An 18120-nucleotide genomic window follows, 5' to 3' on the forward strand; every position below is an offset into this window, starting at 1 on the left:
TGACTGGATGACGGGGGGCCCAACACCAATGATTGGAATTGTTGGTTGTGATTTACTATCTTTAAACTAATTGCAGCCAAAAAAATCATGTGCTTTGGAGATCTCTAGCATATACATCCAATGCTAAAAAGATATCCATTGATTTCTATTATTTAAACATTTAAACAATCCTTTTGATCACTTGATGCATTAGCTAGGCATTTCCATTTATGATTTTCTGATAGTAAGCAGCTTTGAGATAATAGGTCATATACAACAGCTCGGATCATTGGTGCCAGGCCTCTTGTCATATAGTTAGGATTGACCTCAGCTGCTATTGTGTGGGCACTCACAATAGCTTTTCTCAATCTATATGTATATATGTATGCATGTATTTATGTATATGTTGCATATGCATAAATTTGTGTAAAGAAGATTGCCAACTAGTCCTTATATGAGCTATGAGATATGGGCTTTCTACAACAAGCTTGCAGGATCAGCTGATAGTATAGGAAGGGATTCGGAATCGCCTGGTTCACGTCTATTGAAGAGGGATCTCTTGCTGCACTTGATTGTTAGACTCATAACATGGGTGAGTAATGGAGGTGGACAGCTTGTCGTCTTTGAAAAAGGAAGGATGATTCTTGCCAAACTCTATCTTGCACATCTTCCTTGGAGTTTCCAAAAAAATATGCCCTTCCTTTTATTCAGCTTATTCTCTGCTAATAGTAAAGAAAAGGTTAGGGAGTCAATATAGATGCATGTGTATATATGTATATATATGTGTATATATATACATACTTACATATACATATATATACATGCATGCATGTGTGTGTGTGGACCTAATTGAGCTAAGCTTGATCAAGTTGTCTTTTTTTTTTTCCCCACTTGCCATAAGATTAGTTTTGAGCCTAGTGCCCTAGATTGTTGGTTCAAGCTCATGCATGCATGCATGCATGTTTGTGTATGAACCTAATTGGGCTGAGCTTGATTGAGTCAGTCCCTTTTTTTTTGTGGCTTGCCTTGAAATTAATTTCTAGCCTAGGGCCCTAGATTGTTGGTTCAAGCTTGGTTTTTTTAGCTTCAAACCGAGCCTAAGTTGACCATTTTCCAAGTTGAGCAATAGTTGAGCTCAAGCTGTTCAAATCCTTTGCCACCCTTAAATACAATATAGGAATGATCACTAATCAGGAAGCTCAAGACCAACAAAACTTCATGAAAAGCAGCACATATAGCTACATATGAGTATGACCACAATGAAAGGCTTATGGTAGGAAAATAATATTTAAATTCTTAAAAGGTTTTGTAAGAGAGATCCCAAAGTGCATTGGACATCTTGAACTAAATTGGATTCAATCAAGATAAGTATAAAATAATTCATGGTGAAACATTGATGGTGGTCTTGAATGTTTGAAGCAATGATTGTTGTCTTGTCTCGGACTGCCCAATTTAGTTGGAACCAACCCATACCAATCCAAACCATGCAGTTCCATCCTATACTGGATATGTAGCATACATACCAACCCATATCACTGGGTTTTAAGTGGTATTGTGATAAAAAGATGGGGCTGAGAGCTATCTCGATATAGGGTGTGTACCATAGCATAATTGATTTTATCATATTGAACTAGTAACATTCCAATACGGTACTTGTTGTGGTGGCCTCCAACTTTCCGACCTCGGCCACTACTTGAGGAGACACCTCGACATGATATTGATGAGACTAACCAATGAGCATAACTCAGCTCTCCTCGACTGGCTTATTTGGGAATGATTTGGCCCAATTGGACTTCGTGCGATCCGAGCCCCCCCACCAACACACGTGGCCAATATTGTCCCCCCCACATGTGTAACAGTCACCCCCATTGGTCGTGCTTGAGATGGGATGAAAGATCTGGGCACGTTCCCAAATACCATGGGTCAACCCTAGGAATTTGGGTTACGGGCAATGGTCTCCCCTCTGTATAAAGAGGGGAGAATGGAACCCTCAAGTATGTTCTCATACACTGAATAACCATTCCACATGCTTCTCTCTCTCTCGACTTTTCCCAAGACTCTGGCTAAGTTAAGCATCAGAGGGATCTTATCGGACAACCTCCAGCTAGTGGACTTTTTTTTGGTTTCGGGTCACCTTTGAAGGAAGTGCCACTCAAATTCAGATCCAATGGACCATCGCCAGCTCGGCCATCCACTGACCTCAACTTGGGGCTTTGTAGCAACAGTACTCATTATTGAGATTGCGGACCTTGGTTTGAAAAAATCTTCAAACTTTGTGGAAGATGAGGAAAGTGAAATCAAACCTATCTTAAGAAGAAAGCTTGTTAAAGAAAGAATAGTGGTTCACAAAATAACAGTATTGACCAAGGAAGCAGTTAAATCTGTGAGGGATTTTGCAATCAGCTTGAATTGGCTTTAAAAAAAAAAAACACGATCTTATTGGAGAAAACCATCCAGGTTTTTCTAGTTTGAATAAGTTTGACGGTTGATCACACAATTACCTTGGTCATGCAACTTTAGTGGGAGATAAGGGCAAACCTAGACTTGAACTGAAACTCAACTGAACCACAAAATACCTAAGCCAAATTCGAATTGATTCATTCCATTTGAATGTTTCTTGGGTTTTGATTATCAGTATGCATCATAATGACTTAGGCTTAGATTAGGTTTGGATTCTAGTAACAAAATGAGGGATAAAAATTTAACTGGTCTTCTTGGGATCCTGCTATAGGAATTTGTGATTGGCTTTATGGACTCTTATCATCTAAACATTACCTCTGCTGTTATTTTAAACCATTCCATTTCCTTTTTCACTGCTTACATTTATGTTATGTTGCACCTCCTTTTCGTGCTGGTTTGTCAGCAGAATTTGAATATCTCTTCCTACTTGAGTCTCCCTAGATTGTCAACTGGACTTGCTGGACCATCTTTTACCTCATTTTGTGCCTTCTTTAATATGTCCAGTCCTCATCTTATTCTTCCTAACTTCATGTTTTACCAACATTTTGCCATTTTGCGCTTCCTGTTATTTCTCATCTTGTTTCGTAGGCTTTTTTACTTATCAACTTTCTAAGTCATGCCACATTGTGATCCTTATTATTGTCATTATGTTATCCAATATTGCTTATCAACTTTCTAAGTCATGCCACATTGTGATTCTTATTATTGTCATTATGTCATCCAATATTGCATAAATCATCGAGGCATGGATGCATCAATTGCTTAACACCTTGGAAGCACTTCTCCAATTCATCCAGCTGGTTCGAAATATGCTTGCCTTTTTCTCTTTATTCTTATATGGAGTGGATCTGACTATTTATCACCAGTGCTTTTTCCCCGGGGGGGGGGGGGGGGAGGGGTCTCATTTACTGCTGCTTTGCATTGTCATGCCAATAATAATAATTGGATCTGTGGTCATGTTCTTTTCCGTTTACTATAGTGATACACTTCTTATTGTCTGGCTCTGAAAATTATGTTATCTTTCTTTTCTTAATTGAAGGTAATCCACTGGTCACTAATTGATTTTTCAGGATGTTTTACGTATTCTCAAATCATGTCTGAGTGGAGATGAAGCCTATAGTTATGCGCAATATGTGAGTTTTTTTGTCTTAACCAAACAATTCTTCTGGTGCATGATATTTAAAACGAAATCCTAATTCCTCTCTGGTAAATGGATAATATGTCATAGGTTATAAGGTGGGAGCAAATTCCTATTGATAAACGTGCACATTTAATAAGAGAAAAACAGGTTAGTAATCTTTGTAATTTATTAACTTGATGTTTTTTAGTTTCAAATCATGGAAAAAGAGGTCATTTAGTTTGACAGACCTCTGCAAGGATAAAAACAAAGGTTACATAGTTACTTTTGTTACTTTTTTTTCCTGCTTGATTCATCATGAACACTTGCATCCATTCATATACACTGCAAGTTGATTTTCAACCGTGAGTTTTATATGTTATGTTTTAATTTGATATAATGTTTGGTAGTTTAAATTTGCAGCTGTATTACAGGTTTTACTCTTAACCATACCTGAATTATATCAGCTCCTTTGGGGGATGTCAAGGCTTGAACTTTGCATTTTGGCCCCCACTTCCATCAAATCAAACATGTGGAAATGACAATTTTTTGCAAAAATATAGGTCTGCTGCTTCCAGCTAACCATGCCCTTAATGGAGCCATCATATTCTGTCCTTCTAGTAACAGCCAAAGAATTAAATGCAAGTACGGCATTAGTTGATGATTGATGGTGCAGTCAACAGCACTCTCAAAAGCCACAATATTTACTACTTTGCCCACCATTTTTGAAGCATTGCCCTGCGTGACATATCATTTACTTGCAATTAAGGTTTTAACTGTCAGGCTATGCTAGTTGGCATCATTATAATCTTTAATTAGAAACAAACTACAACAAGATTTTTTTTTTTTGTTAGTTTAAAGTTTTTATATTAACTTTTTTTTTTTTGTTTCAGCATTGCTCTACACATGCATTGGCATGGCATGACAAATGATTTCTTTAATTCTTTATTATAAAATATCTTAGATTTTTATGTTTTTCTTGTGTTTTGTTTGCTTTGGCACTGATATGCATGCATTGGTACTGCACATTCTGTGCTAGTCGATAGTCGGTACTTCATGTTAAACTCATCCAATTTATGCTGGAAACATTCAGTTGACTTGCCACTTAAACCCAAAAACTTAAGCTGTGAGAGAATGAAAGGGATCGATAATGTATATTAGACATAGCCCAGCCCACAAACCACTCCACCTGTAACAGAAATGGTTTTCAAATGATCTTCTTATTCAGATGTATAGTTTCTTTTTCCACCTAGACATGCTTCTGATTCTATTTTAAATGTATCCTAAATGCCTTTTCAGTAAAAAGTGGCTCTAGTTTCTCTCCATTTTATCAAAAGAAAAAAAAAAAAAAGCTTCTCCCCATGGGAGCAAAAAGGACTTGTCCTGACATCACCACAAAATAATGTTTGGGACCAGAAAACATTGAGAATTGAGCAATTTTGAACGGTCCTTGTATCACAGTTAATAAGTATGATTCTCATCAAACCCACCTGCTTCCTTTTTCCTCTGCTTTTATTGATGAACCTTCCAACTTGATTTATGATGACATATGGCAAATTATAACATGCACTTGGGTTTAAATATACTAGAATGGTGAAATCCATTATTGGCATTTTTAAATATTGTAATTTGGGTGGGCATGCGCTGCGGGCATGACTGGTAATTTAATAACTGCTTGGTTGCACTGCATGCATTTTAACAATTTGATGAGAGATTTAACTAAAAGCCTTAAGAGGCTTTCTCCAGTTTACTCATGTTTTTGAGATGGATGCAATTGAAACTGATGCTGCTCCATTTTCTCAAGATAATTATAGCCATTAGTCCCAGAAGCCAATTTGGGAAGTGTCTTAACATCTAGTGCATATCCTTGACAGGTTCATAGTATGTGATTCTAATGGAAAATTAAGGATCTGCCTGCAAAGCTTATGTTTATTATTTGCTGCTTTGAAAAGAGAAAAACACTAAAAACAGCTTAAAATATTTTTGCTGAAAATATTATCATGTTCTACTTTTTAAACACACATTACACACACAAACACATGTATGTATGTAGATGTGTGTGTGTGTGTATGTATATACATATATATGTATATGTGCGTGTGTGTATATTTTTTTTATAGCTAAGGCCCATTTTTATTGATTTTGTTTTCTGTTTTTGTTTCAAAAACCCAAGAACAAAAATGAACTAGACTGAGCAACATATATAGTGAAAGATGAAGAAACCCTTAGTTAAATTGCTTGTGAAATCTTTAGAGCTTTTAGAAGCACAGATCTATAGCTTTCAAAAAGAGTTAAATAAAAGCAAGTAATAGCAAAAATTTTATGCAATTTCTGTCTTCAACATCACTCTTTATGTGCTATTTCATTAATTTGTAGAGAAACAAAAACAAAAACACCAACTATTCCAAACAAGCCCTAAAATTTTTGTTGTTATTTGTTTTTAAAACTTTTTAGTTAGAAAAAGCACCAGCCAAATTGCTGTTGCCAATACATCACAGCCATTATGCTGTTGCGAACCACCAACATTGCAGCCACCACCATTTTTTGCTCACCACCACCACCACCATAACCACCCCTTAACTGCAACAGTCCACCATAACACCACAACTCCCACCAACATTGTGATGGCCATTGACATCAACTGACCATCAACACTGCAACCAGTACCCATTATGCTGCCCCCATCTCACTACTGCCACTGCCATTACTGCCACGTAGTTGTTTTTTTCCCTTTCATTCTCTCTTGTTATTCATTTTTTGAAGATCATTTTTAAGCTACCAACACGTTTTCTTTGTTCAAAAAACTGGAAGGAAAAAAAAAAAAAAAAAGCAAATACACTAGACTTGTTGCCTGTTTCCAATAAGAATGGCAATGATGCCTAACTCAATCTCAGTGGTCCACAGATCAAAAGTCTGGTCATTATCATCTAGTAGATGTTTTTGATTAGTTTATAGGATAAGATCCTCAATTCTAAATGAAAGTGGCCGACAAGTCAAAGATCAGGTAATTAAAGTTCAACCTCTATGGGTTGTGGAATGGATTGACTGCTGGTTCCTGATGTTAAATATTTGGACTCGCATAAGAAATAAAGCAAAGCCTAATCTTGCTGATTATAGGAACATGATAAATATTAACATTGAAAAAGAGAATCATCAAATGAGTGCTTTTTGTTTTTATAATATCAACGTAGCATAAAAGCTCCTAATTATGAAGCTTCTTTTTTGGGCAAAATCTTGAATGTGCGTCAATGAAGGACTATCTTGTTTTAAACAGCATGCTGATATGCTGAATGTTGGAGTTTATTTACCAGAATGTTTTGTTTCTAGGCTCCTATTTCTCTTGAGAAAAGGGTTTTTGGGTATATTCATTGTTTAGTGAACATTTCTATATTCCCGGCAGCACATAAATGACCATCCCATTATTACACTAATTTGCCTACTCATGTACATCTTCCTAAGAATGCTGCATTCTTAATAAGAATTCTTCTATGACGTGATGCTTTAAAGGAAATACACAGCATGCCCCGTCATTCTTGACATATCAGTGAAAGTAGAAGGTTTGAAGATTTTATGGTATTAAAAGTAAATGTAACTTTGATTTGCTTTCAGGAACATTTTCAGAAACAAAGAATTGAAAACTCGATGGGATCTTCCGAAGCTACACCTAAACAGGTTATATTGCTGCCTCTCATCTTTCATGGTTTACCGAACTTCTAACACCGTCATCAATATGTTACATGATAGTGACAGTCATTAATTTATCCTAAATAAATTATTCAATCATTATTTCTTCCGTTTCTCGTATATTCACCATGTACGTGACCACCAGCAATATATGACCCATTTGATGGCAGAGCAATAGTGCTTGCCTTACCTGCACACATACACATGAGCATGCACACGCTGCAGACACACAGCAACAACTATGCCACCTTTATCTCTTTCTTCTACTTTTTTGAGAACTATTCATGTGGGAAATCCAGCCAAATATCAGTTTGAGGGTGGGATTCGCAGACACACAGCAACAACTATGCCACCTCTCTCTCTTTCTTCTATTTTTTTGAGAACTATTCACGTGGAAATCCAGCCAAATATCAGTTTGAGGGTGGGATTGATCCGAGGTCTCTTGCATCTATACAGGCATCCACCTTGACCACTATTCCACTACATTTACATGATGATGATTTTAGTTTCTTTGACTGAAAACAGCACACTCTATTTGTTTTATTTGCAGATTGCTTATCTACAGAATCTGGGGTGCACCGTCATCCCTAGTTCACGTCTTCATGCTTCACGTTTGATAGAACAGTACAAGTCTTTATGAAAGGAGGATACCTCCAAGTTTGCGGACGATAAAATACAACTGAATTTATGCTGCAACAGTTAATTCATCAATTGGTTGATTAAGTTAACCAACATAAATATGAGAGATGTTTAAAATAAAATATGTTATTTACAATGTATCCAAATTTCATGATTTTTTTTTTTTCGGGTACAGGAATTTTATGCAAGTAGTTGCTTAGAAAGAATATTTTTGTATACTGATCTAATGGACTTATTTTTCACATACATGTATATATCGTGTTGACATGTTTATAACAAAGCTGCCATTTCTAAATCAACCTAACAGATTGCAAGCTAATAATGAGGACATTTAAGATTCTCTGTGAAATTGATATGCTTCTCAACAAGTTGGATTGTTTTCCGTTGCTGTGAAGAGCATATAAAGGAACCCGACTACAGTTTTGGCAGCTTCCAAGCTTATGCTGCTATATTAACTTCCAAACATCACATCACAGTAAAGGCCTAGGAGGATGGAGTTACCATGAGCACAAAACGCGATATCAACAGAAAAGAGAGTAGCAGTCACGGACATAAAAATGTAATCTAGAAGTGCAGACCGAGCAATCGGGGCACCAAAACATTACAACCCAAGTGGGATGGTTTTCAATTTACTACTGAATTCTGACTAAAATCCCTGGCTTCTCTGGATTATTATACATACAACTAGTGCGACCATTGCTAGAGAGTCTGGTCTCGGTATCATTGGCAAGGAAGTACTGGATACTAATTCACCTAAAACTAGACAACAGATACCGACAGGAAGCTTCAAAACACATATATGTTCTTATGGCAAATTGCAGGGCCGTTGCAGTTTGCCAGTTGGTACATTCAAAAACTAGCACAATATCTGAGGGCAAAACAAGAGGATTGTCATACAACGCACGTCTAAAACAAACTAGCTAGAAGAATAATAGCCGGTTAAAAAAGCAGTTATGCCCATGTCTAAATCTTTACAGAACATGCAAATATGAATGCTCAGCTTAAAGCCTATAGCCACCATAAGCTACCAAACCAACTGAAGGTGGATTGTGTGATTAAAAAAGAGAAAATCGGCTGGCCCCATGTCTGTCATCTTAAAGCCTATAGCCACCATAACCTCCCAAACCAGAGGACCCATAACCACCGAGTGATTGAGATGCAAGTGATGATGATGGATACCCTGTGCTTGCCAACTGAGAATAACTTGATCTCATGCCCGTATCACGACCTCCATAACTGCTTGCTAGTGGTTCTTTATGTCCAGATATAAATTCCTGTAGATATAAATGAGAAAAGATTATTAATCCCAAGAGCTATTATACAAAATATTATGACTAGGTGTTCAGGTTCAGATGAGTTCCCTAACAAAAACATATGAGATACTTCACCTGAATGAGCTGTTGAGCAACCTGAACTTGTGAAGTAGTGCCCTTTATTTCAACAGTTATCTCATCAGGCAATCCTCTACTCTCTTGCACAGTAAGTATTGCTCCACTAGCACGGCGTATGTATGCTATGTTTCCTCCTCCTATGCCAATGATGTCTTCTGCATATGGCAGTGGAATTTGCATTGTCTGCGTGACCTGAATAGCAGATATTTCAAATAATGGTTTCCAGTGATTACACTGAGAAAATAATCATAACAAATGAGACAACTACTAGAACACCGGCCCAATCAACCACTCACTTGCAAAAAGTTTATGTAAGTTGGCAACTGCCAGGGAACCATACATGTTCTCTTGGACATTTAATTTAAACACTAACAACATGAAAAAATTAATCGGACACAGCAACCTAAATCTTTTAAGACTTGTTCTGTTCACTTGGATTTAGGTAAGTCAGATATGAAAACTGTTAATAAAAAAACCTACAAAAGAATGGAGGAAAAGTCCTGTAATGGGTTTTCTTTTTTGTCATCTTTACAAAAACGAGATCATGTATAAATGTAGAAACTACCTTTTCTTCACAAAGTTACAACAAAAGAACATGGAACAAGACTAAGCAAAACAAATTGCTGGTTTAGAACATATATAACCACCTTGCTGGATCCAAGCTAAGCCGCATGAAAAGAAAGGGTTGATAAATTAATCACTAACAACGTTCATGCACTTTCAACAAGCAATTGTACATGAGCGGCTTTTCGAGTCATTCCCCATCAATATCATCAAGCAAGCTTATTGCATGCTAATTAGAGAAAAATTGTAAATTTCAAGTAACATTGGCTTATGAATTCCAGAGACTATACTCAACAGGCACAGCAACTATACACCTTATATGCCATATAAGAAGAATGGCAATGTGGCAGAATTTTAAGTCTACATTTTTTACAGATTTCAACTTCTTCTTCTAGTAACATACAAACAATGCAACAAGAGAACCTTTAGCAAAGTAAAACCATTATGCCACATCAGAGCATGGTCTAGTGAGTGTATCCCTACAAACAACTAACTAATACTAACATGAAAAAAACCTGCACCACCCATTCACATCCCAACTCACCCATCTGTGAGTTCCATCTCATTATTTGAAGAGGGATAAAAGGAAAAAGAAAAAAGAAAACTAACATTATTAGGCTCCCTAAAATCTCCATCCACCAAATAATTATAGATACTCTCATTTTTGATAAATACGCTCCTCTTGGTTAAGTTCTTGCTCTCTTGAGAAAAGCGAGAGAAGTGTGCCCCAGTCAAAGTACGTGCATTTCCATCAAGTTACCCAATACACACACACACACATATATGTCCTTAAGTGTTCCAGCCATCTATGCTTATTCCCTCATGCACATCATAGGCCCAATGCTAATACTGTAGTGAAATAAACTCTTACAGCCTATACAAAAGGTTGAGTGCTACTTGAGACAAAAAAGTTAATCAAGCAAAATAGAGCCTTAAAACATAATTATCTTGAAATTAAAAATTAAGAAAAATATATATAAAATAAAATGGACCTGCGTAACTAAAGCACCACCACGCCCCAGTGTTGAAGAGCGTAACCCAGAGAGAGCAGGATCTTGTCCATATAATGACAGTCCACTCCGTGGAATTTGTGGATCTAATTGAGATTCACGATCTAGAAATAAAGATTCCCGCTTCAATGAAGGAGCATAATCACTGCCAATTACAGGTTGTGAAGCATGGACTAAGGATTGTGCTTTATCGGCCCAAGCATCCACCGGACGATCTTGAGTGGCTGGTGCATTAAACTAAAGAAGAGGGAGAGAGGGAAAGAGAGGCAGCAGCCATCAATTGTCAATAATTATAAAGCATTAAATTTAAATTCAAGTCCCTTTGAGAAAAGAAAGAAACTTACACTCTTTTCGAACAATGGAAGTACACTATGATCAACCAAAAACTTTCGAAGATGTCCAACTACTGATTCTAGTGCCTTGAGAACCCTCAAAGATTCACCCTGTATATCTACAATTCTTTCATCTGCGGTTGCATAAAATGGCAGCTCATCTAGCAACAAAAAGATGAGCTGTTATGTACCACATGTACAAGTGGCATGTCAAAGAGAAGTTCAAAACTGGGCACATTCATTTCAAAACTAAATTAAGATGTTACCAAATAGTTTAAGACACACAGGCATAAAAAGCATGTCAGGTGGCTGAAAGAGAAACTTACTCTGTTTGGATAATATCTACAACATGTGGCCATAACTTACTGCACAAGTCATATGATGTATTTTCTCGGTCTGGACTTAATTTTGTTAGCCAGCTAAAAAAAGAGCAGTATATAATAGATCTAGTAAAAATAATAACTGAGCCAGTTAAATTTTGCATAACATTCTTCAGTTAGATCCTATTACTGAGTTCCTTACATGGAGGCTAATGCCAGACTCAAGTCCAATTCAACGAATCCAGAAAATGGTCCAGAACAGTCAACAGGCATCTAGTTTGAATTTTTGTTCGATATGGTACATTTGACTGCTCCCTGATGCCAGACTTAAGTCTGATTCAATGAATCTGGATATTGGTTTAGAATGACCAAGAGGTGAAGAATCTAGTTTGATTTTTATTCAATATTGTACATTTAATTGTTGATCGACCAAATCCTTGATTCTTATGCCTACAATATAATATACAACATTCATGTGTAGATTGTAAATCTGGCTCTTTATTTCTTTTTATTTCTGATATATAGATTCACTAGTAAGCCTCAAGGCTCATTAAATTGAGCCTCAAATAGTCTTTTCCAGATGCCTCAAGGCAAGAATCATATAAGCCTCTATCTAAACAATAATGATAGCTCAACATATTATTGTAGATCATAGATAATGGATAAGCAGATAAAGCTTTTGTCAAAAACTAATGTTAAAGAAAGTTTGTGAAAAAATAATAAAAAAATAATATCAAAGCATAAGAAATAATATAATGATTGAAACAAGGCCATTAGATCATGATATGTGAAAAATATAAGGTTAGAACTGATGTTTGTATAATATCGAACTCCATACTATGAATAAACAAAATCAACTTATTAGGGTAAATTCAGGTCATAATAAGAACGAATCAACAGCTGACATAAAAAATTATGACTCTGATAAACTTAGGATTAGCCATGATGCATGAGTAGAAAAATGATAGCAAGCGATGTCTATGAATGATAAATTAAAACTCATAGACAGGTTATTAGATGTGCAAGATATTAAAGGACTAAAATCATGATTGGAATATAAATGTCGGAATATAAGGCCAAAGTCAAAGATCATGTCATAATTGCTTCTGACAAAACAATTAAGTTTAGCTTCCATCAAACATGAAGTTGGAACTAAAGTCAAAGGTGGATCAAGAAGAAAAGAAAATAATGAGATTGCAGGATCTGTAGCATAAACAAGATAACTAGAAAAAGATAGACAATTCTCAGTCTAATAGACATCTAGACTGAGCTAATTAGAAACAGTGGGTCAAAATCAAGAAGATAAACGAAACAAGATGTTACTGATCAGCACAAGAAAAATCACTGTCAAGTCATCTTACAATCCATTATACAATATATCTACACATTTCATCTAGAATAAGAGAGGCAACTTTGCTATAAATACAGAACATCAATATTCAACTAATGGAAAGTGAATTGAGCATTAACAACTTCTACTTCCGATACCTTGACATAATGGATGAAATTAACACAAAAAATTTAATAGTGTAACTAGCCTCTTAATTCTTCACTTTCAATGAAGAAAACTAACACAACTTGAGATGGTATAATGTTACCTCACATTGCTTTAGCATTGGTACGACTGTCCATATCAGTCACTACAATCAGTGTCAAGTTCTTTAATCTTCAAAAACTATACAATAACCATAATTGTATTCATCAAGATATGGTGTCTCCGATGCTTTGTGTATATTATGTACACTAGTAGTTTATAGTGTAAACAAAGTTATTTTAAATTTTGATATATTGATTACAACAAGAATCATGAGACAGATCACATGTGTTTCTTGTAGAAATCAAAGCAGATCAAGTGTGCTTACAAGTGATGATCATAAAAGGCTGATCACAATACATAAATAATCAAGAACATTCATGTTTCACAATAGCATGCCAGGGTTTATTATATCTTAAATATTATTTTAGTTATCTAATGGGCACAACAGAGTGCATTTGACTTTTATATGGTCCACTTATAAGATTCTAAGACTTTTTTTTCCAATAAATAGTAGGAATTCTGTGAGTATTACCAAGTTGAATCGACAAGCATCAAACCAATACCTCAACCAGGTAAAAGAATTTAGGTATTTAGGTATCTTAGGTAGAAATTTTGACAAGGAAGCTGCTGAATCCCTCTCTTCTGTTGATCTCAGCAAGAATCAAATGGGATTAAGTCAGGTGTCTATTCTTACAGCTAGCAACTAAACTCTCGGCAAATAACAAAATCATCAGGATCTCAAGTTGGTGTTTCCTACTTGAGCGATCAAACAACCCTCAACTCTCATGAAGCATCATATGTTCATCTTAACAATCCCCCCCCCCCCAAACACACACACACAAAAAGAAGAAGAAGAAGAAGAAGAAGAAGAAATCATCAGCTTAATACGATTTCCAAGTCAACAATACCATCAAAAATGGATTCTTAAGTGCTCAATGACAGTGTAGTCCATAAACACTTAAGCAATATCTAGTTAGAGTCCATGAACCTGTTCAGTCTACTTAAAAATTCAAGCAGCCACTTAATCCATTTAACCCTTTAAATCTTAATACAGAAATTGCAGGAATTTATTTAAGACTTTCATGTACCAGGTATTCTAAAATTTTTATAATTCATTTGATCATTAAAAGCAAATTCTACTATGCCCATTTCCATGATGGATTTACTGAATTGTGTATTCATCTTACACGCTAATTAATGCCATTCATATCTTTATGCCCATAACATCTGTTGCATCCAGTTCTACTCCTAACATCTGCACAATAATTTGTCTCTGATCAAAATTTTCGGTGAAGTGCCTAGGCCTTTTTTTTTTCCTCCTTTTGTAACACCAGATCTTCAGAAGTCCATTTAGATGTATCAAAAAATTCAAAATCAATTGACTTTAAGTACCTAACAACTGCTTGTCCAACTTGACAGCCATGTCTTCTAACAGAAAAAAAGAAAGGAAGCTCAACTTTACTTTTTGGGACGCTAACTTAAGACACAAACAGCCCAATAACATATTAGGTAACTATAATCAGACATAAACAGTTTGATAAGGTCAGTTTATCACACAAAATTTTAGCTCAAAAGGATCAAGAGAAAATATCCAGAAAGATATAAAGTTCAGTAGATGGTCATTAACATCACGAAGATGCTTAAAGAATATACCTCTAGAAAGAACCCGTACTGTGGCGCCACTAGTCTCTTGAATTGACTTAATCAAGGTACCTTGCTTCCCAATCAAATTAATGGCCTGGGATGATGCTACCAGTAACCGAACCGAACATGTAGGTGCAGCAGGTGCCGTGGTAGTGCCATCACCCCCATATCTGTCACACCACTAATACGTTTAAAGACTCTTAGAAGAGCATCCATTGCTGGAGATATTTCTGCATCTGGCTCCTCTCTAGCCGATATTAGAACCTACACATGAGAATAAAAATTACAGACTGTCCAGCAAGGAGTATTATATTTCTATGGTGGCATTATACCTCTAAGACATATGTATAGCAGTTGAAGCAAACGCTTTTGAACTTATTTAGATACAGAATTGTTTAGATACAGAATTGATTGAAATCAAAAGGGCATCAACAATTGTGATCAATAATTTCAGTTCAGCATTAACTGCAGACAAGTTTATAAACCTTGCTATAGGTATTAAGAGGCCAATTCTTAAAATAGGAAATAAAGATTCTTCATATGAATACAGTACTAATGCTTATGCATGCACACATATAAGGTGTGCATATCTATTCTACAATGCAAGGCAAACTCCTAAGCAGTGCATGAAGCTCCATAAAGAGGCCATCCACGTCTACACATGGCATATTTTAGTATTTATAAAATTGGAAGAGCAAAGCTCATTGAAGAGGCTCCTGTGCATGTTGTTCCCTCTACCACACTGCTACATTTGTTGTATCTTTGATACAACAGCAAGCATTAACAACAGCTTTTTCCCTCTCAAGCAGGCAAAATACATGAATCAATGAACACAAAGCAGAGCAGAGCCAGATCTTACGGACGCACACCGATATACACATTTAATAGTTCTTCCAGATGCTTATAAATAAACCAGATAGAAGACCATTTTTTGGCAACGAATGTATATTTGTAGACATGGCAAATATGACAAGTTCTATGTAGTATAAAAAGTTCATTGCTACATTAACACTCCGGTATACATAATGGCTATTCCCAACATAAGTATGTGATATACATAAAATCAAGTCCATGGAAGGATCCTCCTATAGTTTTCAAAAGCTGATTTTAAAGAAAATGTAGCAAGCTATAGACATCTGGAAATCCCATATAATTAGGCGGCTTATGCTGCTTGGCATTTGAGATATTTCTTATTTCATACTTTTTTACTTCATAGTTTTCCTTAAAAGCAAGTTTTAGTGTCTTCACAACTTTACTTTCCGAAAATTCCACTAGAAGTTATGGGTGGCTAACTAAAAGGACAAAAAAGTATGCAACCTGAGTCCCCCTGACTCCTGAGCAAACTCTTTATCCCAATTTAACCAACTTCTGAGACACAAATTTAACGATAATGGTAATGAAGAAAATCTTTTCTATTCAGAGGTGCATTTTACTCTGCAAAAGAGTAGCAAGGACAACTACAGGGAAAACACTGCAGAAAAGGGAAAACTTTTATGAAAGCACCATATTTCTTTCATTTCTTAAGTAGCAATGGAAGGGGAAATTCAGAGACTGCTCAAAAAGCGAACACCAAAAACACGTTCTTGAGGTTTCAGTTCAACGAAAAACAGCAAAAGGGGGCTTATTAAAATTGAAAAAAAAAAAAAAAAAAACCCATTAAGTTAAACCACAATGGAAAAAGGTGACGGATTAGGAAACTCCGACAGCGCAATCACTCACCACAATTCAAGCTTCTTAATTCCAAGCAAAGGCCTTGGAGTTTATTGTTTTTTGCCCCGCCCCACACCACCCCCCCCCCCCCAACAAAAAAAAAAAAAAAGGAAAAAAAAGAAAAGAACATCGGGTCCAATACTTTTCAGATGGCGTCCAAAATCAGAATAAAGAAGCAAGATACGACATCAGGACATCGAACAAAAATGAGAACGAGAAAAGATAACCCTAGGAACAGAGATAACAAGCAAAACCCTTGAATCCCGCCAAGCGTAAAGCGAGAAGAGTACTTACAATGCGGTCGGAGGTGCCAAGTGCTCCTTCAAGGATTCGAACACGAGCCCGCGTCTCCTCGCAGAGCTTCTTGATAAGCTCACCCTTGCGGCCAATGATGCTCCCCACCTTCAGCACCGGCACGACTAGGCGGAACACGTTGTCTCCGGGCCACCCCGGCCACTTCTTGCTCTCGACGCCCTGCGTCTGCGCCGGGGCCGGCGCCGCTGTGGCGTCTGTTGCGGGAGGCGCCTCCTCCTCCGTCGCCGGCTCGGAGGCCTCCTCCGCGTCCGGCACCTCCTCCGGGTCCTCGTCGGGCGAGGAGGCCGTCACCTCGGCCTCCGGAGCTGGGTCGGCGGCCGCGGCGCCGTTGTTCTCGGCGGTGTCGGTAGGCGTCGCCGCCATCGCAGAAGTGGGGGGGGGGGGGGTGGTTGAGGAGGGAGAAGGGTTTGAGAGGAGAGCGAAGGGGGTTTTAGCCTCGATTTGGGCTGGAGCGAACGAGCCGCTTAGATTTGGGTTACATTGGAGGTCCGAGGGGTCCTTTTATAGGAAGCGTTGTACTTCGGAGATTCACACGTTTCGCCGACTCGGGAAGCCACGGGTGTACGGGTGGACTAGGGCAAAGCGGACCGGCTTGGGTTGGTGCCATCATTGGTTTCTGAACCGGCACAGACTCGACCGCTCCGGCTAGAGGGTGTTGTTCGGGTCTCGGTTCAGACTCTAGATTTGAATGTGAAACTAATTTGCTCTTGCTATGAAAAAAAAGGGGAGCTGATCATGAATGAGAATTTGATGAGTAGTTATTATTCCATCAATAACGATACCTTCTTGATGAGTCATCAGATATCTCTCTCTCTCTCTCTCTCTCTCTCTCTCTCTATATATATATATATATATATATATGGTTGATTGTGAGGTCCATCAATCAACTACATCGCATGGAAAGTGGACCTTATTAATTGGAGCACTCCAATTTCAGTGATCTTACAAGAAGCCCATTTCATGTAAGTCAACAGTTTCCAAGTCCATGTGGCATGAGGAGATTAGTTTAACCCGCAAGAATTGGTGCAATTCCTTGAGAAAAAAAAAAAAATAATTGAAGGTGGTCTAAACTCTATGTACCAGGAGTAAAATAATTTATCGAATAGGAATATGATCACGTGAACGACGCATTTATAAATGGGGAGGTGAAACATATTCCCATAGCCTCCTATTTCAGAAGGAAGGCCGTCAATTCTTACAACATTCAACACCAGGTATTTTCACAGTAAAGATTCTTATAGCAAACAAACACAGTAAATCACATGCACCTTTCCAATAATATGTGGATCCCAGCTATATATCAAATGTGACATGCAAATCGGCATTTGCAGCTCATAGCATACAAATCCAGCTTCCTTACCATGTACAAAGATAATACAGTTAACATGACTTAAAATCATCAAGATATACTAGCAATT

At 37.1% G+C, this 18120-nt stretch overlaps 2 protein-coding genes across 2 annotated transcripts in view; one reads left to right on the forward strand and one right to left on the reverse strand.

Moving 5' to 3' along the window:
• LOC105043881 (ATP-dependent DNA helicase SRS2-like protein At4g25120) overlaps positions 1 to 8121 on the forward strand; it is a 34539-nt gene extending 26418 nt beyond the window's left edge. Inside the window, 4 exon segments of the mRNA XM_073255611.1 lie at positions 3510 to 3572; positions 3668 to 3727; positions 7166 to 7228; positions 7791 to 8121. Coding sequence (XP_073111712.1) covers positions 3510 to 3572; positions 3668 to 3727; positions 7166 to 7228; positions 7791 to 7880 — 276 coding nt within the window. The 3' untranslated portion in view covers positions 7881 to 8121.
• Positions 8122 to 8679: 558 nt separating this feature from the next.
• On the reverse strand, positions 8680 to 17151 carry LOC105043778 (RNA-binding KH domain-containing protein PEPPER). Its single transcript, XM_010921470.4, is given in 7 exon segments — positions 8680 to 9153; positions 9268 to 9462; positions 10827 to 11081; positions 11189 to 11337; positions 14687 to 14845; positions 14848 to 14941; positions 16682 to 17151. Coding segments are annotated over 7 exon segments (1416 nt in total). The 5' UTR covers positions 17066 to 17151; the 3' UTR covers positions 8680 to 8973.
• Positions 17152 to 18120: the final 969 nt, after the last annotated feature.

The sequence above is a fragment of the Elaeis guineensis genome, chromosome 4 (assembly GCF_000442705.2).
Source record: "Elaeis guineensis isolate ETL-2024a chromosome 4, EG11, whole genome shotgun sequence".
NCBI classification, from domain to species: domain Eukaryota; kingdom Viridiplantae; phylum Streptophyta; class Magnoliopsida; order Arecales; family Arecaceae; genus Elaeis; species Elaeis guineensis.